At 51.0% G+C, this 20,750-nt stretch overlaps 1 protein-coding gene across 2 annotated transcripts in view; it reads right to left on the bottom strand.

The window, feature by feature from the left end:
• TMLHE (trimethyllysine hydroxylase, epsilon) overlaps positions 1 to 20,750 on the bottom strand; it is a 103,021-nt gene that overhangs the window by 7,781 nt on the left and 74,490 nt on the right. The window contains exon 9 of one of the 2 annotated variants that reach the window (XM_039487710.1): positions 2,820 to 2,911. In XM_039487710.1, coding sequence (XP_039343644.1) covers positions 2,820 to 2,911 — 92 coding nt within the window. Of the gene's footprint in view, positions 1 to 2,819; positions 2,912 to 3,113; positions 3,190 to 20,750 lie in introns of those variants that run through there. The other variant, XM_039487713.1, reaches the window with a different exon arrangement.

The following is a 20,750-nucleotide window of genomic DNA, read 5'->3' as shown; positions in this document are numbered from 1 at the left end:
AAGCAATGCCATCTGATTGGCAATGCGGAGTTGCAGGCCACCTGCCGAATAGACCTTGCGGCCCAAGAGGTCCATGCGCCTTGCGTCCTTGGACTTGGGCGCCGCAGCAGGTTGACCGTGGCGCTCTCAGTCGTTCACTGACTGGACGACTAGGGAGTCCGGAGCCGGATGAGTATACAAGTACTCGTATCCCGTGGGGGGGACCGAGTACTTGCGCTCTACACCTCGGGCGGTGGGCGGGATGGATGCCGGCGTTTGCCAGATGGTAGTGGCGTTACGCTGGATCGTGCGAATGAACGGAAGGGCCACTCGCACGGGGGCCTCTGACCCAATGACATTGGTGACCGGGTCATCATTTTCCATGACCTCTGCCACTGGGAGGTGTATGGCCTGCGCGATCCGACGGAGCAGGTCCTGATGCACTCTCAAGTCGATCGGCGGGGGGTCTGCCGTCGACGACCCTGCAACAGCCTCGTCAGGCGACGATGATGAAGAGAGACCTGGGACCGTCGGTTCCGGTGGTGGCTCGTCCAGCGGTGGAACAGTCGCGTTAGAGTCCAACTGTTCTGCAGCGACCGGTAGAGAAGCCCCAGGCTTTGGCGATGGCGGGGGCCTACTGATGGTCGCTTCTGGCACGCGACGCTCAGAGCCCGGTGGCCGTGTGGGCAAGGGTGGGCCCTGTGCCTCGTGCTGCGCCCACGGAACCCAGAATCCCCACTGTTGTGGACCATAGGTTTGTCCCGGGGTGTCTGTCCTGAGACCCGCTCCGCTGCAGACCTGAGAAGCGACGGAGGGCTGGCGTGACCACTGGGGGGCAGAGGCGCTTAAAGCGTGCCCTGTCGATGGCCGACGCTTGTCCGCTGGCGGCGCCGTGGGTCGGTGCCGGTCGTTGTGATACCGGGAGCACGACCGGGACCATCAGTCGCATCGGTGCCGGGGAGGCGACCGACTGTGGCTTCGGTGCCGGGAACGGCTGCGGTCATGGCGCCTGGAGCGGCTGCGGTCACGGTGCCTGGAGCGGCTGCGGTCGCGGGGCCGAGAGCAGCTATGGTCACAGTGCCGGGAGAGGCTGCGGTCGCCACGGTGCCGTGAATGGTCCCGAGAGGCGGACCTCCGCCGGTACCGTCGACTGGGGCTTCGGGATCGGTACCGCGACACCGAGCAGTACCGTGAGTGAGACCGGCGCCGAGATGGTGAACGGTCCCGAGGCGTTGACCGGCGTCGGGATCTGGGTTGGCGGGACGGTGACCGGCTGCGAGAACGGGACCGAGAGCTGAAGTCCCTTGCAAGCTGATCGTCGGCGCCTGGGCGCCTCATCATGGCCGGCTTCTCCACGGAGGGTACAGCCCGCACCAGCGGTGCTGGGGGCCGGAGGCTCGGTGCCTCTGTCATAGAGATAAGCTCCCTCGCCTGGGAGTACGTCTCGGGCGTAGTTGGGAGACCAAGCTCGACCTCGGGCGGTGCCAGGGAGCAGGGGGGTGCCGGGCTCAACGGCTCTTCAGGTGCCGGAGCTGCCGGACCCGTGCACTGCGAGTGCACTACCACAGCCGGTGCCGAAGGTGTTGGCAGTGGCTGGGTGACTGGTCCTGAGGTTGAAGTCTTAGCCGTCGCTGGCGCTTTCTTCTTGCGCACCGGAGACGGGGAGCGGTGCCGGGACGCTGGTGCCGGTTTCAGCGGATGGGACGCTTCCGTGCCGTGTCGGCTCGGTGCCGCCGGTGCGCTGCGGACCGAGGACGATTTCGGCGCCGCTGGGGTCGGTGCCGGTGGGCGAAGCGCCGACTCCATCAGGAGCTGCTTTAGCCTAGAGTCCCGCTCCTTCCGAGTCCGCGGCTTAAACGCCGCACAAATGGGGCACTTATCTGTGCGATGAGATTCCCCGAGGCAGCGAAGGCAGGAATCGTGAGCGTCCCCAACGGGCATCAGCCGCTGACAAACCGAGCACGGCTTGAATCCCGGTGTCTGGGGCATGAGCCCACACCGGGTGAGGAAAAAGGAGGGGCGAACCCCCCTAATTCCTTAAACACTAACTAACTATCTAAACTATGACTAAACTCACTAACTATATACACAAAATCGGAGAAAAACGCTAGGGGTGTGGAGGACTAAGGGAGCACTCCACAGTTCCAACTGCCGTCACGGGCGGGAAGAAGGAACTGAGGAGCGGACGGGCCGGCTGGGGTATATAACAGGTGCCATAGCGGCGCCACTCCAGGGGGCGCCAGCCGGCCCGCCGGAGTTGCTGGGGTAAAAAAGTTCCGGAGAGCCGTGCACGCACGGCGCGCACACCTACATGGAATGCATAGGAGCAATCACTCGAAGAAGAAGTATTTCTTCTCCACTTGTTTAGCTCTACCAAGGCCAGGGCTGACTCTGTTATCTCCTCTACTTGGAGGTTGAGGTTCTGAGCCATCCGACGCAAGAGCTCCTGCTGAGCCTTGTAATCATCTTGCATCGGGGCTATGGTCATACTTGCTACTGCCTCATCAGGCAAAGATGACGAAGAGGCTTGTACAATTACTGGACTCTAGGCTTATTTTTCAGGTTTTTGTTTTGTTATGTGAATCCTTATGCTATAATGGGTTAATGTTATGATGTTTGCGTGCTGCTTATGCACATGTATGGTTTTGGATTCCATCTTGTTGGCATCGCCATATTGAATAGGGCTAAACAACAGCCCTTCTCTACAGAACTTTTGTGTCATAGAGGTTATATATATAAGGATGCTGGGCCCAGCAATGGCGGCTGTCTGCCATAGAGGTAGCCTGTGAATCCGTCATTTTGCACACAGTTCAAGAGTCAACATCGTCAGCATCACTCACTTGCAAACCATCCATGAGGATCCTGAGCGTGTTCTGAGCCATACCATCTGCTCCATCTCAGCCAGGTTCCGTGTTCCTCCTGCAAACTCCATCTTAAGGCAAGTATCAGAGGGGTAGCCGTGTTAGTCTGGATCTGTAAAAGCAGCAAAGAGTCCTGTGGCACCTTATAGACTAACAGACGTTTTGGAGCATGAGCATTCATGGGTATTCACCCACGAAAGCTCATGCTCCAAAACGTCTGTTAGTCTATAAGGTGCCACAGGACTCTTTACATTTTAAGGCAGTGGAAGGTCCAGAGCCCAACAGCGGCTGCAGGGACTAGGTTCCCGGTCAACTGTCCACTGTCCACTTGTCAGTCATTGCCATCACCCTGCAAGTATAAAAAGGACTCTAATTAGGGATACCCCATAGTTTCCTAAGGGTTAAGTTGGGAGCCGGGCTTCAGACCCAACTGGTTCTGACCACTGTGCTGTTTTACTCTGTTTATTGTTTCTCCCCCTTAACTGTGTTCACTTTCCCCAGATAAATAACACTTTGTTTGCACCTTAAACTTGGGTTAAGTTTTACTTACCTGGGGTGCTGGGTGGGGTGTGAGGGATTTTATTTTATCAGGTGATAGATACTGGATGCTGGGGCCAAATCACAATCTTTTAATTTAGTTTAACTTTTGTCATAACTTCTTTAGTACAACAGGACCTTTTACGTCCTCCGGTGCCAGCAGATCACCTGTAAGTGTGACCTGAGAGTCTCGAACTTCTGCCCTGGGGAAGGAACCCCTCTCCTACCGGGACGGCAGGGGTGCCCTCGTCTCTGAGGCTGCTGAGTGTGAGTATGGGAGCCCTGGGCCATGTGAGTCGTCCAAGGGGTTCACATCAGCTACTGGAGTGGCATCTGCCACTGGCCAGGAGGCCATGCTGCCAGAACGAGCCCCGGGGCCATGGCAGTAGAGCATGTATGGTCGGCCTGGAGTCTGCTCCCTCGCAAGATTTATGACTCCACCTGTGATTCGGAGCCTGAGGACCTGCTCCTAAGTGACCATGGGGTGCTGTGCTCTTTGGTGCTGAATAATGGTACCGAAAAGGAGAGCAATGCCACTGTGGGAGCAGTGCTGTGATGGGGAGTGGGGTGGTGATCGTAGAATCATAGAAGATTAGGGTTGGAAGAGACCTCAGGAGGTCATCTAGTCCAACCCCATGCTCAAAGCAGGACCAACACCAACTAAATCATCTCAGCCAAGGCTTTGTCAAGCTAGGCCTTAAAAACCTCTAAGAATGGAGATTCCACCCCCTCCCTAGGTAACCCATTCCAGTGCTTCACCACTCTCCTAGTGAAATAGTGTTTCCTAATATCCAACCTAGACCTCCCCCACTGCAACTTGAGACCATTACTCCTTGTTCTGTCATCTGCCACCACTGAGAACAGCTGAGCTCCATCCTCTTTGGAACCCCCCTTCAGGTAGTTGAGGCTGCTATCAAATCCCCCCTCACTCTTCTTTTCTGCAGACTAAATAAGCCCAGTTCCCTCAGCCTCTCCACATAAGTCATGTGCCCCAGCCCCCTGATTATTTTCGTTGCCCTCCCCTGGACTTTCTCCAATTTGTCCACATCCTTTCTGTAGTGGGGGGCCCAAAACTGGACACAATACTCCAGATGTGGCCTCACCAGTGCCGAATAGAGGGGAATAATCACTTCCCTCGATCTGCTGGCAATGCTCCTACTAATGCAGCCCAATATGCCCTTAGCCACCTTGGCAACAAGGGCACACTGCTGACTCATATCCAGCTTCTCATCCACTGTAATCCCCAGGTCTTTTTCTGCAGAACTGCTGCTTAGCCAGTTGGTTCCCAGCCTGCAGCGGTGCATGGGATTCTTCCTTCCTAAGTGTAGGACTCTGCACTTGTCCTTGTTGAACCTCATCAGATTTCTTTTGCCCCAATCCTCCAATTTGTCTAGGTCCCTCTGGACCCTATCCCTACCCTCCAGGGTATCTACCTCTGCCCCCAGTTTAGTGTCACCAGTGAACTTGCTGAGGGTGCAATCCATCCCTTCATCAAGATCATTAATAAAGATGTTGAACAAAACTGGCCCCAGGACCAACCCTGCTTGATACCGGCTGCCAACTAGGCATGATGGGGAGCAGTGCCACAATTCAGAGTGGTGGCAGGACCATGAGCTGTGCTGCAATTGCGACTGATGCTGAGAGTGCATACTGCATTGCGAATGAGATCGGTGTTGTGGTGAGAAGTGATGCAGCTGTGGCGAGCACGACCACAGTGTTGAGCCTCTCGAAGATGAGCGAGACTGGGGGCGGTGCCTCACCATCTTTGCCGGCTTGCCCAAGAACGGTGCTTGTCTTCTTGGAACCAGGCCCTGTGGTGCCTGAGCTGTCCAGGGGAGAGAGCGGTCCTAGGAGGGTCAGAAGTCTCTGCGCCTCCTCACATGCCTCTGGTATCGATGATGCTCCTAGGGTCATGTCCCCCTCACGGCTCACCCTATGAGGGGAGTCCATTGGCACCAGACTTGACAGGTCCTCCGCTGGGTCTGGAGTCAACGGCTCCAGCTGAGTTGTGACTGATTCGGAGTGGCCCGGTGCGGGTCTTTCTCATGGGGGAACGCCCCCAGTCTGACTTTTTTGTCCTCTTCTTCGGCACCGGAGATGGACAGCGGTGCCATGCTGTCGGCGCTGCCTTCTTGGGTTCCAGAGAGGTGTGTCGGTGCCGGGAGGTGGTTGGTACTGGGGAACCCAGGCCACGCTGGGTATCTCTAATAGATGGCGACATGCTTTTTGTCAAAGAAACGCTCGGTGCTGGGTCAGGTTGTCGCTCCGAAGAGGGGCACAGCACCGCCTCCATGAGGAGGAATTTCAGCTAACTGTCTGTCTTCTTCTTAGTTTTAGGTTTGAAATTCTTACAAATCTGAAACTTTTCTTGGATGTGACCATCTCTAGGCACTTCAAATAACTGTCATGGGGATCACTTATTGGCATGTGTTTGCAGCATGCCACACACTGTTTGAAGCCCTGGGACCAAGGCATGCCCTGAAGACCGGGCAGGCTAGCCCCGCAGGGCAGGAGTTTACAAGTATTCTAACTATTAACTAACTATTTACACTTATTTACAGTTTATTTGCAGGAAGAAGATCACTATAGGGTATTGCTTGGTGAGCAAGATATAAGAGTGGAAAGAAGGAACTGAGGAGGCAATGGGCAGGTGCCTATATGCTGGACCATAGAGGCGCCACTCCAGAGTCAACATGACAGATACCATTAGGAGAAAAATGTCCTGCAACGGTACAGGCGATGCGCACACTCCTCTGTTGGAATGGACATGAGCAAACACTCAAAGAAGAATCATAAGTAACATCAGTCATTTTGCCAGTATCCCAGAGGGACCTCTAGACAGCAGTTTTTCTCATTAGCCAGAGAGAGTCAGTTCCAAACCTTTAATAGTCAATGGGACTACCCATATGAGTAAGGCCAGGTCTGTACCTAAAAATTAGCTTGATCTAGCTATATCATTCAGGGCTGTGAAAAATGTTGCACTCTGTGCAATGTAGTGAGGTCCATCTAATCCACACTGTAGAAGCAGGTAGGTGAATGGAAGGATTCTTTCACCTCTCAGAGAGGTGCTGGTTCCATGACCCCTTGCAACCCCGTCCACTTTAAGCACTGGCTGTCTGCAGGTAATGCTGAACGGAGTTCTCAGGAGAGGGGTGTCTGCTATTTGGCTGGGGATAGTGGACAGCCCTCTCTTCACTGTGAGCAGTGCAAGGCTGAGTAGGTTTGCTGCACTAGGGCAGGAAATTCTGGGTAGGTTTTGTAGATTGGCTGAAGGGAGTATCATTCAGGGAGGTTTCCTCGGCCTGGGATTTCTCGGTGATACAGTAACCTGCAATGGATACAAGATTGTTTCTTTGGTGACATTTAGCCTGCTCACTGGAAGGACTTGGTTATGCTGAATGCAGCTTGTGCTGACACACCCCAAGAGGGGGCCCAGAGATCTGCCCACAGGCTTCCTCAGCTTGTCTTCCCAAATGCTAGAAATGCTGCTATGCAGAAGTGTGGTTTCCATGCAAGCCATCACATGTGGTAACTTGACCTAATTTTGAGCGACTATAAATACAAACAGATAAAAAGACTAACTGAGAGAGAAGGGTGGGATAGGGTAGGGTGGGATGGGGCGGGGCTGGGCAGGGGAGCAATTATAACATTAAAGACCAAGTTTTCAAAACCACACACACAAATTTCAGGGCACTCAACGTTGCAAGGAATACATTAGGCACCCAGAGAGCTGGTGTGGCTGATATTACAGGCTTCTGGATAGCTTCAGCGCACCCAGATTTCAGACCTGGGAAGTTTTAAAGAATACATTTCTGTGCTGAGTTTCCACCACACTCAGTGCAGAAATCAGGCTTCACTCAGTGTTTAGACTTTCTCTGAGATTTATCTTTAAGTTTTTTTATCTCGATTCGGTTTTCATTTGATCTGAAGAGCAGGAGCCAGCGCTGATATTGACCAGTGAAGTTTACAGAATGAGTGGGGACAATATCCTTGCACTACAGAGAGACAGGCAATGACAGGATGCAACTGTGGGGACTCTATTATAGAGAAAGGGGTGGACGGGTGGCACTGGAGAGAGAGAGCAAGAGAGCACTCCATTGAACCTATCACAGAGACAGGTCGGCATTTGATACCAGCACCCTATAGTACAGAAAGGCAGGTCAGGGTATGGCACTGTTAGCCATACACCCCAGAAAGCGATGGGTGGGCTATGGCAGCAGGGAGATCAGACAAGTCATGACTGGTGACACTATCACTGAGTGTCAGGTTCAGGGTAGGCATGAAGGAATCAAATGCAACATAGAGCTCATGGACTTCTAGTGTGATGGCAACACTTGGGTCTGTCCTCTTGTTCCATCGTTTTGAACTCTGTTCTCAAAAGCATTGGAATCCAGCACTCGCGACCTTTGCTCCCACCAGTGATCTCACAGCAACCGACAAGCGGAAAGGCGTTAAAGGCAGAGCCTTCGTCCATTTCAGAGAATGCAGAGCACTCTGAGCTGGCAGTGCTGCTGGGGTTTTCTACTGCTGTGTGAGCTGGTTAGGAGCTGACTCACTCTTCAGAGCCACAATCCCCATGCCCCAGTCTCCGTTTTATGCTTCCTGCCCCTTCAAACCTCATGTACATGCACCACAGATCTGACGGTGATGCATCAATTCTCTGAAATGTCAAGAATCGGCTGGAGAGGGGGCCCATGGCATCAGTCAGATGTCATAGGCCAGGCCTGATGGGAACACTGGGGGAGGAAATCATCCAACTAGCACAACAGAGATGCAGTGTGTTAGCAGTGAGCAAACCTAGACTCTGTGCTCAAAGCGGAGGGGGCCTAGAGAGTGGGTTGACCTTATACATCTTGATAGTTGGCGGGGGAGGGTGGCCTAGACAGTGCTGGTGTTAGCCCATTGGTGGCCCTAAGCAGGAATATTTGAGGGGGGGTCCCCCACAACACATGCTAATAATTAATAGCAGGGCCCCTTGAGCTGCTCGGGGGCCCAAAACAATTGCTTAGTCTACTTATGCCTAGCACTGGCACTGGGCCTGGAAATCTACCAGCTGAGGTTCTGGCCTCACTATTTCTCTTACTCGTTTTAATTTAACCTGTGATTCCTTTCACTGAGTGACCCTCCATGTGAATTATCTCATTTGAAAGCATATTGCAGAAGCTGTAGCAGCTGCCTGTTTTTCCTTCCCGCCCAGCCATAAGAGAAACCTCACACCATCTTTGTCTGGGTGCTGGTGCATGTTGTTAAGGCGAGACTTACAGAGGGTATGGTGCAAGAGCACTGCACTTGCAGTAGGAGGCTGTGCAGTCCAGTGGTTAAAGTAGGGATCTGAGAGTCAAGAGACTTTAGATTCAATTCTCCATTACTCTGCACCTGGGTTATAAAAAATCCAAATGGTAGAAATTTACATCCACTTTGCATAGGTGTAAGAGGTAAAGGATGATGGCAAATCAGATCCATAGGTTCTATGCCTGAGTCTGCCACAGACTTTCTGGTGACTTACCTTGGTGCCTCAGTTTCCCCAGGTTTTAAATAGGGATAGCCCCACTGAGGAAGGCTTATGTGAGGTTTCATTACTTGCTGTCCCTAGTGTGCTTGAAGCTGTTCCTGTGGCAGGTGAGAGGCTGTGGAACGCTTGTTGTTTTTCTCCTCCCCCACTTTCGCTTCCCTTCCTGGTACAGCGATTAGCATCTGCGTGGGTGAACGCAACCTTTGTTCATGAGCTAGAATCCAGCAAAGTGGAAATTGTATGCAGGGGAATTTGCTTATTTTCATATTGAATTTCCTCTTGAGTCTGGAGGGTTCCAGAGCATCATTGGCTCATGAGGTCAGCTGGGCCCCAGAGCGTCTCCACAGCAGACTCTGCACTAGCAGCAGACCCTGTGTCCTGGCAACTGGGACCCCTTAAATACAGGTGCTGAGACTTGATGGGATGAATTTAATCTAGGTGTTTTATTGATCCCCTTGGCACTAACTGTCCCCAATCATGCACTGGGCTGAGTATAAAACCTGGCATGGGTTATCGGAGGTGTAGCATGCTGTGCTTCAAAGCAGCACCTTGGAACCCCCATATTCACCACTGCCATATAATTATGATCTGTTTGGTACAAAATATGCCTTGAGGTATTATTTTAAAAGGCTTGATCTGTTGAACATTAATATCTTGTTGGATAGTATGTGCTATCATTGTATGGGAAGTTATGCAGTTTTGCTGTGTGTGTGTGTTACTGCAATATGTTGTAAGGTTGGGAACACCCACAACCAGCCTTTCAGCTGCAACAATGGAGGAGCCAGACTTGCTGATGGCCCATTAAAGGAATACACACTCCCAGGAACTATCCCAGGAACCACATTCAAAAGAGACTTAGACCAGGAGTGGCCAAGGTGTTTTCTCCAGGAACTGAAATTAGGAAGGGTGTTCATATATACAGGGTGGGGTGAAGGCCGAAGAGGGATGAGACCACATGAGGGTGAAGGTAGGCTGTATGGCACCATAATAAAAAATGAAAAATGTTTCACAACCATTTTATTAGATTAAATCATGTTTTAAAATAATCACAAATATTAAAAGTTGGCTACTCAAGCCTTCTATGAATCACTACATCTACATCCTTATTGGTTGCTTCTTGTAATTTTGCACAACTTTGTAAATGAACTACTTGAATACAGTGCATTCATCTTTGGTGGCTTCTTGTGTGTCCAGTACTTCCAGTCCTTCATGATATGCTCATAATCAGGCAGAAGGCAACTTTTCAGAACACAAAATTATATTCAGTGAGTAAAAAGAACAATCAACTATAGCTGTTGTGACTGGGAGTAGCAAGAGATGAATTCCTACTTCTTTCATCCAAGGAAACAGCACAAAGATTGGGTCAAACCACTAGTGATAATAAAGAAATTGAAGTCAAATCTTCATTTGTTTGCCATATGATATTCCACTCTGTGTTCAAATTCTCTATTCTGTCCTGACCACATGGCAGCCCCATTGCTGGTAGCATCTCACTCCATTCAACTGTCAGTGTGTCATAAAACAGGCATCAGTAAAAGCTATGTAGAGGTTGAATAGAATCCAGAAGACGCTGTTGTAGATTTGTAAGAATCAAGTCTGTGTACTTTTTCAGCTGGCTTAACAAACCCTTAGCCTCTTCACTTAAGTATTCGGTATAAGTGTCTTCATTAAAGACACTGCAATAAAGTCTTTGTTTCTTCCAATACGTTTTCAATGGATCTCTCTCTGGTTGATCCAAGTGTAGCTTCTGTGTCTGGACAAAGACCTACTACTGTTGTAGCACATGCCTGGAGGACATTGTTTAATGACCCAAGAGGTTTCAACAGTAGACTTACAAGAGAAAGAATGGCAATAGTTTTCTCTGAACTTATTAGCAAAAGTAGTCCACCAGCCTCACTACTTAGATCCATCCCATCTCGGTAGATACTTTTCAAAGCCAGTAATCGCAGTTGTAAGAAATTTAAAACAGCCAAGGATCAATTTTCCCAGGTTGGCCTAATTTGAACTTCAGTCCCAGTGTATCTCCTATGTTTTCCAAGACATTCAGTCCTTTCGGACTCTTGCGGACAACAAAATATAATGAAGACATTAAATTTATGGCTTTTTAAATGTCTTTTGAAGATTCTGCAGCTCGTACTAGTGCTAGTTGGAGTAGATGGCCTCTGCAGTGTGTATAGGAGAGATTAGGGTTACACTTTTCTCTGAGCTAAGCTTGTACTCCACTATGTCTTCCAGAGAAGTTTGCAGCTCCATCAAATGCACAAGCAGCCTTCTGTTTGGGGTTTAATTTACAAGCATTTAATTATTCTAAGATGTGGCTTGTCATAGATGCGGCCAATGTGTCTTCTATAACCTGAACATTTAGAAATGCATCTATTGGCCTGTTACTGACATCAAGATAACATTCACAATGACTTCATACTTGATGCCCATTTGCACTGGTGCGTTCATCAGCCATGTATGCACATTTTCTGAATGTGGTGAGAGAGTTCTTTACTTTTTCAACTGCGGGGTCTTTCACTGTTGCATTGCATGGTGGTTGTCAGTTGAGTTTCTTGCTGAAAGATAGTGAGCATTTGCCAGTCTTGTTCGGAACCACTGTCCAACTTCAGGATTAACAAGTGACAGTGGACTTAACATTGGCCTCCAGTTTGGTTGTGGTATCTCTTGCTTAAATAGAAAGTATGATGCGACAGCCATGTTTGTTCACATAAACCATGTTGTGTCTCTAGCATGCTTAACAGTACTTCTAAAATTGGCTTTGACAGTGACAGGCTTATAAGGCTTTCTGCATTTTGATGCAGTCCAGAGGCCTGGTGTTTTGCAGCCTTTTCATGTAGGTTGTTCGCATTGGTTTTGCTGATCGGTCTGCCAAACCAAGCTCCTTCCTCTACTTTTAATATATAAATCCATGATATGCCCACATCGTACTAGTGCTAGAGGCAGAGCGACGAGGGGAGCAGAGCGGACAGGGAGCTGCAGACGGGAGTTTGAGAGGGAGTCTGACAGAGGGAGGCTTACGATGGTTAGGAAGACCTGCAACACCTGTGCCAGCACTGCTTCTGTCTCCTCCACCTGCGCCTGTAGCCAGACAGAGCACCTGTGCATGGATGCTTCTACCCAGATCCTGGTGTGGTTTTGCAGAGACTGTAACTTGCAATTTCCACTTACTGATATCCAGGCTGTGGGGTGGGGGGCATCCAATGTGAAAGGTGCCTATTGGTGGAATCTCTCAGGCAGCAGGTGGGAGACCTACAGGAGGAGGTGGCTAGGTTGAGGAGCATCCGAATCCACGAGCAATTCCTGGAGAGTGTCCATGTGGAGACAGCTGAGGTAGCTGTCCCAGTACACAGGACTGCTGACACACCACTGGTGGAGGAGGAGATGGCTCAGGGTGGACACTGGCAGCTGGTTACTTCTGGCAGCAGGCAGTGCTCCACCCCTGCTCCGAACCCTCCCGCCGTGGTAATAGGTAACCGTTATGCTCTTCTTAATACAGGAGAGAAGGAATCACCCCCTACAGTAAAGGAGGAGAAGCCTCGTACCCCTAAGGCTGGGAGGTCTGCTGCCACCACTGCGAATAGAAAACATAGGGTAGTGGTGGTCGGAGACTCTCTGCTGAGGGGGACGGAGGCGCCCATCTGTCGCCCTGACATTTCATCTCGGGAGGTATGCTGCCTGCCGGGGGCCCGTATCCGAGATGTTACAGAGGCATTGTCGAGGATTATCCAGCCCTCTGACTACTACCCCATGCTACTCATCCATGTGAGCACAAATGATACTGTGAGGTGTGACACAAAGCAGATCAAGAGTGACTACAGGGCTCTGGGAGTACGGGTGAAGGAGTCTGGAGCGCAGGTGGTATTCTCTTCAATTCTTCCTGTCAAAGATAGGGGCCCGGGCAGAGACAGATGCATAATGGAGGTGAATGCCTGGCTGCGAAGATGGTGTCGCCAGGAGGGCTTTGGCTTCCTCAACCACGGGATGCTATTCGAGAAGGACTGCTAGGCAGAGATGCCGTTCACCTTTCGAGGCGGGGAAAGACCTTATTTGCACACAGACTGGCTAACCTAGTGAGGAGGGCTTTAAACTAGGTTCGATGGGGACAGGTGAGCAAAGCCAACAGGTAAGTGGGGAACATGGAGACCTGGGAGATGGGTTGGAAACAAGAGGGAGCGTGGGCTATAATGGCAGAGAGAAAGGAGGGTCAGGGCAAAACTGGGAGGCAAGATCAAACCAGTATCTTAGATGCCTATAATTCAATTGGGTTTTAACAAGACATTTAGTTCCCATCAGACCAGTTGCTGTTGCCCTGCCAATCTCACTGCTATGCTGTTTCAATTAGCAGCACTTGAGACAGCACCTGGCTTGGAGGGGGCAGGGAGAGAGCTAAAGTTACACCAGGCAAGCAGACGGCTGAGAATTGTGCCTGCAGGAAACAAGTGTAGCCCAACAGTGATGGTTATCTACAGCCTGTACCTGCCTCACTGCTTGTTCTCTGTGATATCTCATCACCACATATAGTTCTGTGTGTGTACGTATGCCTGTGTGCAGGAGAGGAGGGAGCTGATCTCAGCACAGCCTCACTGTGTCAAACACAACTGGCCTAAATTGCCATCACTTGCCTGTTCTGTCACCCCCAATCCTCCACCAGTGCAAAGTCCATGCTAAGGAGGTGTAAATGCTACCAATGGGAGTAGGGCATGCTCCACACTGGCTTTTCACCAATGTAAAGGAGCACCCAAGGTGCCACGCAGTGACCCAATGATTCATTCCTAGAGTTTATGGCTCAAAGTGACTATTAAATCAACTAGTCTGACCTCCTGCATTACACAGGCCAGAGAATTTAACCTGCTCACCCCCTGTATTGAGCCCAGTAGCCTGTGTTTGACTAAAGCAGATCTTCCAGAAAGGCCTCGGGTCTGGATTTAAAGATATCATGAGATGGAGACTCCCTTCTCCTCGGTGCTTTGTTCCAGTGCTTAATCGCCCTGAGTGTTAAAAAATTATATCTTCTTTCTACCTTGAGTTTGTCTGGCTTTAACTTCCAGCTCCTGGTTCTTGTACTGCCTCTCTCTGCTGTGAGACATGCTGAAGATGGTGCAGTGTTTGTAAATTAAAATGGGGAGGGGTGGGGGTGGATCTGCTTTATCTTACACCTCTTGGTAGTTGCTTCCAGCCACCCCTTTCCCCCACCTCCCAGTGTGTGCCAACCATACTCATTTGCCCACCTGCTAGACAGAACCTATACCTTGGTGCTCACTGCTTTACACCATGCTTGGCCCAATTTGGGCACAATGTGTTAGTTATACCATGGCTCCTGTCACTTCAGAATTTGGCCCAGAAAGGCCATTGGGACTCCTATCTGCCTGCTGTCCTATCAAATCGAATATGGTTTCCCCCTCCCCCCACCCTCCATGCATGGAGCAGGCAGGCCTATTGACTCAGATAGAATCTGCCCCCCCCCCCCTTCCCCAGGGAACAGTCCAATCAAATCAGTCTATGCATGCACCTGCAATGGTCCTGGGGAATCAAATTGGGGCTGATAGCAGCATAAAGGGGCTCTGCAGAAATGTCTGGAAAAGCCATTGGAGCCTGTTCCTTCCTCTTGCTTTTTGAAGGATCCTTAATTTTTCTACAGCAGAAAAATAATTCTAGAGGGTGGTTTTAAAAAAAACACACACAACGACCCATCATATGGTTCTTGTTTTCTTTGAAATTCTATAGGCTCTCCCATAAGGGCCTGCTGGGTTCTCATCCTAGCACTGGTTTTAAACTCCCTCCCTGGCCCTGAGCAACTCACATAAGCCTGCAATATCAAACTGGGGAGCTGGCATCAGACACCTGCATAGAATCATAGAATATTAGGGTTGGAAGAGACCTCAGGAGGTCATCTAGTCCAACCCCCTGCTCAAAGCAGGACCAAACCCCAACTAAATCATCCCAGCCAGGCCTTTGTCAAGCCTGACCTTAAAAACCACCTCCCTAGGTAACCCATTCCAGTGCTTCACCACCCTCCTAGTGAAAAAGTTTTTCCTAATATCCAACCCAAACTTCCCCCACTGCAGCTTGAGACCATTACTCCTTGTTCTGTCATCTGGTACCACTGAGAATAGTCTAGATCCATCCTCTTTGGAACCCTCTTTCAGGTAGTTGAAAGCAGCTATCAAATCCCTCCTCATTCTTTTCTTCTGCAGACTAAACAATCCCATTTCCCTCAGCGTCTCCTCATAAGTCATGTGATCCAGCCCACTAATCATTTTTGTTGCCCTCCACTGGACTCTTTCCAATTTTTCCACATCCTTCTTGTAGTGTGGGGCCCAAATCTGAACACAGTACTCCAGATGAGGCCTCACCAGTGCCGAATAGAGGGGAATGATCACATCCCTCAATCTGCTAGCAATGCCCCTACTTATACAGCCTAAAATGCCGTTTGCCTTCTTGACAACAAGGGCACACTGCTGACTCATATCCAGCTTCTCGTCCACTGTTACCCCTAGGTCCTTTTCTGCAGAACTGCTGCCTAGTAACTCGGTCCCTAGTCTGTAGCAGTGCATGGGATTCTTCTGTCCTAAGTGCAGGACTCTGCACTTGTCCATGTTGAACCTCATCAGATTTCTTTTGGCCCAATCCTCTACTTTGTCTAGGTTCCTCTGAATCCTATCCCTACTCTCCAGCGTATCTACCACTCCTCCTAGTTTAGCGTCATCTGCAAACTTGCTGAGAGTGCAGTCCATGCCATCCTCCAGATCATTAATGAATATATTGAACAAAACCGGCCCCAGGACTGATCCTTGGGGCACTCCGCTTGATACCGGCTGCCAACTAGACATGGAACCATCGATCACTACCCATTGAGCCCGATGATCTAGCCAGCTTTCTATCCACCTTATAGTCCATTCATCCAGCCCATACTTCTTTAAACTTGCCGGCAAGAATACTGTGGGAGACCGTATCAAAAGCTTTGCTAAAGTCAAGGAATAACACAGCCACTGCTTTCCCATCATCCACAGACCTAGTTATCTCCTCATAGAAGGCAATTAGGTTAGTCAGGCATGACTTGCCCTTGGTGAATCCATGCTGACTGTTCCTGATCACTTTCCTCTCCTCTAAGCGCTTCAGAATTGATTCCTTGAGGACCTGCTCCATGATTTTTTCAGGGACTGAGGACAGGCTGACATGCCTGTAGTTCCGCGGATCCTCCTCCTTCCCTTTTTTAAGATGGGCACTACATTAGCCTTTTTCCAGTCATCTGGGACCTCCCCCGATCTCCATGAGTTTTCAAAGATAATGGCCAAGGGTTCTGCAATCGCATTTGCTAACTCAGAGGTGGGCAAACTATGGCCCGCGCACCACATCCAGTCCGCGGGACTGTCCTGCCTGGCCCTCGAGCTCCTGGCCCGGGAGGCTCGCCCCTGGCCCCTCCCCTGCTGTATCCCCAACCCCACAGCCTCAGCTCGCTCGCTCCGCCGCCAGCACAATGCTCTGGGTGGCAGGGCTGTAAGCTCCTGGGGCAGCGCAGCTGCAGAGCCCGGCCTGACCCAGAGCTCTGTGCTGCGCAGTGGTGTGGTTGGTTCCCACTGGGCGGTGCAGCTGTAGTGCCGCCAGCCACCGGTGCTCCAGGCAGCGTGGTAAGGAGGCAGGGAGCAGGGGGTGGATAGAGGGCAGAGGAATTTGGGGTGGTAGTCAGGGGGCGGGGGTGTGGATAGGGGCCAGGGAGGTGGGGGGGGAAACAGGGGATTGAATGGGGGCAGGGGTCCCAGGGGGGCAGTCAGGAAGAGGGGGGTTGGATGGGGCGACGGGGCAGTCAGGGGCAGGAGCTCTGGGGGCAGGAAGAAGCGGTGGTTGGATGGGGCAGGAGTCCCAGGTGGGGGCAGATAGGAGGTGGGGGTCAGGCCACAACCTCCTCCCCTAACCGGCCCTCCATACAATTTAGGAAACCATCAGGCCAAAAAGTTTGCCTGCCCCTGCACTAACTCCTTTAGCACCCTCGGATGCAGCGCATCCGGCCTCATGGACTTGTGCTCGACCAGCTTTTCTAAATAGTCCTGAACCACTTCTTTCTCCACAGAGAGCTGGTCACCTCCTCCCCATGCTGTGCTGTCCAGTGCAGCAGCTTGGGAGCGGACCTTGTTCATGAAGACAGAGGCAAAAAAAGCATTGAGTACATTTTCCACATCCTCTGCCACTAGGTTGCCTCCTTCATTCAGTAAGGGGCCCACACTTTCCTTGACTTTCTTCTTCTTGCTAACATAGCTGAAGAAACCCTTCTTATTACTCTTAACATCTCTTGCTAGCTGCAACTCCAAGTGTGATTTGATTTACCTTCCCGATTTCACTCCTGCATGCCTAAGCAATATTTTTATACTCCTCCCTGGTCATTTGTTCAATCTTCCACTTTTTGTAAGCTTCTTTTTTATGTTTAAGATCAGCAAGGATTTCACTGTTAAGCCAGGCTGGTCACCTGCCATATTTACTATTCTTTCTACACATTGGGATGGTTTGTTCCTGCAACCTCAATAAGGATTCTTTAAAATACAGTCAGCTCTCCTGGACTCCTTTCCCCCTCATGTTATTCTCCCAGAGGATCCTGCTCATCAGTTCCCTGAGGGAGTCAAAGTCTGCTTTTCTGAAGTCCAGGGTCCGTATTCTGCTGCTCTCCTTTCTTCCTTGTGTCAGGATCCTGAACTCAACCATCTCATGGTCACTGCCTCCCAGGTTCCCATCCACTTTTGCTTCCCCTACTAATTCTTCCCTGTTTGTGAGCAGCAGGTCAAGAAGAGCTCTGCCCCTAGTTGGTTCCTCCAGCACTTGCACCAGGAAATTGTCCCCTACACTTTCCAAAAACTTCCTGGATTGTCTGTGCACCGCTGTATTGCTCTCCCAGCAGATTGAAGTCCCCCATGAGAACCAGGGCCTGTGATCTAGTAACTTCTGTTAGTTACCGGAAAAAAGCCTCATCCACCTCATCCCCCTGGTCTGGTGGTCTATAGCAGCCTCCCACCACGACAGCACCCTTGTTGCTCACACTTCTAAACTTAATCCAGAGACTCTCAGGTTTTTCTGCAGTTTCATATTGGAGCTCTGAGTAGTCATACTGTTCTCTTACATACAGTGCAATTCCTCCACCTTTTCTGCCCTGCCTGTCCTTCCTGAACAGTTTATATCCATCCATGACAGTACTCCAGTCATGTGAGTTATCCCACCAGGTCTCTGTTATTCCAATCACATCATAATTCCTTGACTGTGCCAGGACTTCCAGTTCTCCCTGCTTGTTTTCTAGGTTTCTTGCATTTGTGTATAGGCACTTAAGATAACTCACTGATCGTTCTGCTTTCTCAGTATGAGGCAGGAGTCCTTCCCCTCTTGTGCTCTCCTGCTCATGCTTCCTCCCGGCATCCCACTTCCCCACTTACCTCAGGGCTTTGGTCTCCTTCTCTCGGTGAATCTAGTTCAAAGCCCTCCTCACTAGGTTAGCCAGCCTGCTTGCGAAGATGCTCTTCCCTCTTTTCATTAAGTGGAATCCGTCTCTGTCAAGCACTCCTCCTTCTTGGAACACCATCCCATGGTCAAAGAATCCAAAGCCTTCTCTCCGACACCACCTGTGTAGCCATTCATTGACTTCCATGATCCAACGGTCTCTACCCGGGCCTTTTCCTTCCACAGGGAGCATGGACAAGAACACCACTTGCGCCTCAAACTCCTTTATCCTTCTTCCCAGAGCCACATAGTCTGCAGTGATCTGCTCAAGGTCATTCTTGGCAGTATCATTGGTGCCCACGTGGAGAAGCAGGAAGGGGTAGCGATCCAAGGGCTTGATGAGTCTCAGTAGTCTCTCCGTCACATCGTGAATCCTAGCTCCTGGCAAGCAGCACACTTCTTGGTTTTCCTCGTCAGGACAGCAGATAGATGACTCAGTCTCCCTGAGGAGAGAGTCCCGACCACCACCACCCGCCTCCTTCTCTTGGGAGCGGTGGTCGTGGAACCCCCATCCCTAGGACAGTGCATCTCATGCCTTCCAGTCGGTGGAGTCTCCTTCTGCTCCCTTCCCTCAGATGTACCATAGTTAGAGAGTGGTCTGGTGCTCAGAGGCACTGCACATCTGGTGGTCCCATTGCAATCAAACCAACCTTGGCTATAAATAACCCTCAGTTGCCTCAAGCCCTGTCTAGACCCAAAGGCTGCCTCATTTTCCTCCCTTTGCCCCCAGCCACAGTCCTTTATCTCAGTGAGTAACCCAGAGCATGTCCTGACTCTTTCCCTTCTCAAGTGTCCCATTTATCAACTTTTTGCTCAGCCAGAGTGATGAAAATGCAGCCAGGTGCAGTTCAAACGGATGGCAGATACATGGCAGTGGGCAAAAGCTCAGCTATCCACTGCAGCACCCATTCAGGACTGTGGCACTAGAACCTGCAATGCACAGTATAAAGAACATTGGCATTGCCAGGCTGGGTCAGAGTGTCTAGCCCAGTATCCTGTCCCTGAAAGTGGCCAGTACCAGATGCTGTAGAGGAAGATGTAAAAATTCTGCAGCAGGGAGATGTGGGATAAGCGGCTCCCCCCCCCCCCCCCCCCACATAGGTCTGATCCTGATCTCTGATAACAGCCATGCAGCATACTCCTATATTATCCAACATACAAGCCAGCATGCCTGCTTGCTTTTAGGCCTTGGGATCACATTAGCTTTGCAGCAGCAGAGGAAGCGGTGAGCTCTTCTTGGTTACTGAACTTGTCAGAATAATTCACCAATGTGTTTTCACTTACTGCTTCCTGGACACCTTCATAGAAAGCAACAAAAGATGTGTGCCACAAACAAAGGGGATTATTCTGACAGCTGCTGAGCATCCAGCACTGATAGGCCAGCAGCAGCAATTGAACCCAGCTGGTGATCGCAAAATGGAGTCCAGGAGCTGCAAGCACAAGCGGATTCAGTAATCGCTTATGGGGACCCACCAGAAGAGAGAGACATAGACCCACCCTGTGTTAATAGGGGGGGCCACAGCTTGATTTGTGTTGCGCGGGTGTAACTGAGCCCAGAATCTGACCCAGTATGTTCGCTAGCAATAGGACCCTCTAGAGCAGGAGAGGCCAGAGCCCGTCAGGAATTATAAGCCTCAAAGACATTCCTGTGAGGTGCTGGGCAGTGTTTTATAACTGACAATTTTCACAATAATTGTCTAATAAATAATTTCATTTCCTTTCTCCCCTGAGCCCACGTCAGGATGAATCATGTCACTACTGCCTATTTGAGGGGGTGCATCAGGTGACATGCACCACTGTGCTCCCCAGGCCACTGATGCACCCAGCACTGGATTACCACATTTTGGGGCCCTGTGCACAATGTAAATGCTGCCCCCCCTTCCCTACCCCAAAGAAGTGGGAGGCCCTGGGGTGGGGGAGGAGAGGATCCTGGGAAGGGGAGTCAGGTCCTGCCCCTGAAGGGTGGGAGTCCTTGGGGGGGGGTGATGACCTGTCCCTGGTGGGGAGGTGTTGTAGAGTGAGCCCATCCCACTCATCCCGCAGTGGCTCCTGCCCCAGGGGCTGGGCCGGCTCCCCACTCCAGCTCATTGGCTCTCCCCATAGTGCGCAGGCAGGGCCCTTCCCCTGCCTGGTCCCCTTCCTGGACCTGAGTTGGCAGTTTGTGTGTCCGCTGCCTCCCCACCCCCAGTGGCCAGGGGTTCCCCCTGAGATGGGTCTCTGTGCAAGTGCACTGAGTGGACACTGGTTAACCTGGGCCTGGGGGCACGCCTCCTGATGGGCTGACATTCTGGTGCATGCTGAGAGGTGAAATCCTGCTCTGTTAAAATCAATGGCAAAACTCCCCATGACTGCAGAGGGACCAAGATGGCACTCAGGAGCAT

The sequence above is a fragment of the Mauremys reevesii genome, linkage group 9 (assembly GCF_016161935.1).
Source record: "Mauremys reevesii isolate NIE-2019 linkage group 9, ASM1616193v1, whole genome shotgun sequence".
In the NCBI taxonomy this organism is placed as follows: domain Eukaryota; kingdom Metazoa; phylum Chordata; order Testudines; family Geoemydidae; genus Mauremys; species Mauremys reevesii.
Note: the sequence above shows the minus strand (reverse complement) of the source record. Positions and strands in the feature narration are given on the sequence as shown.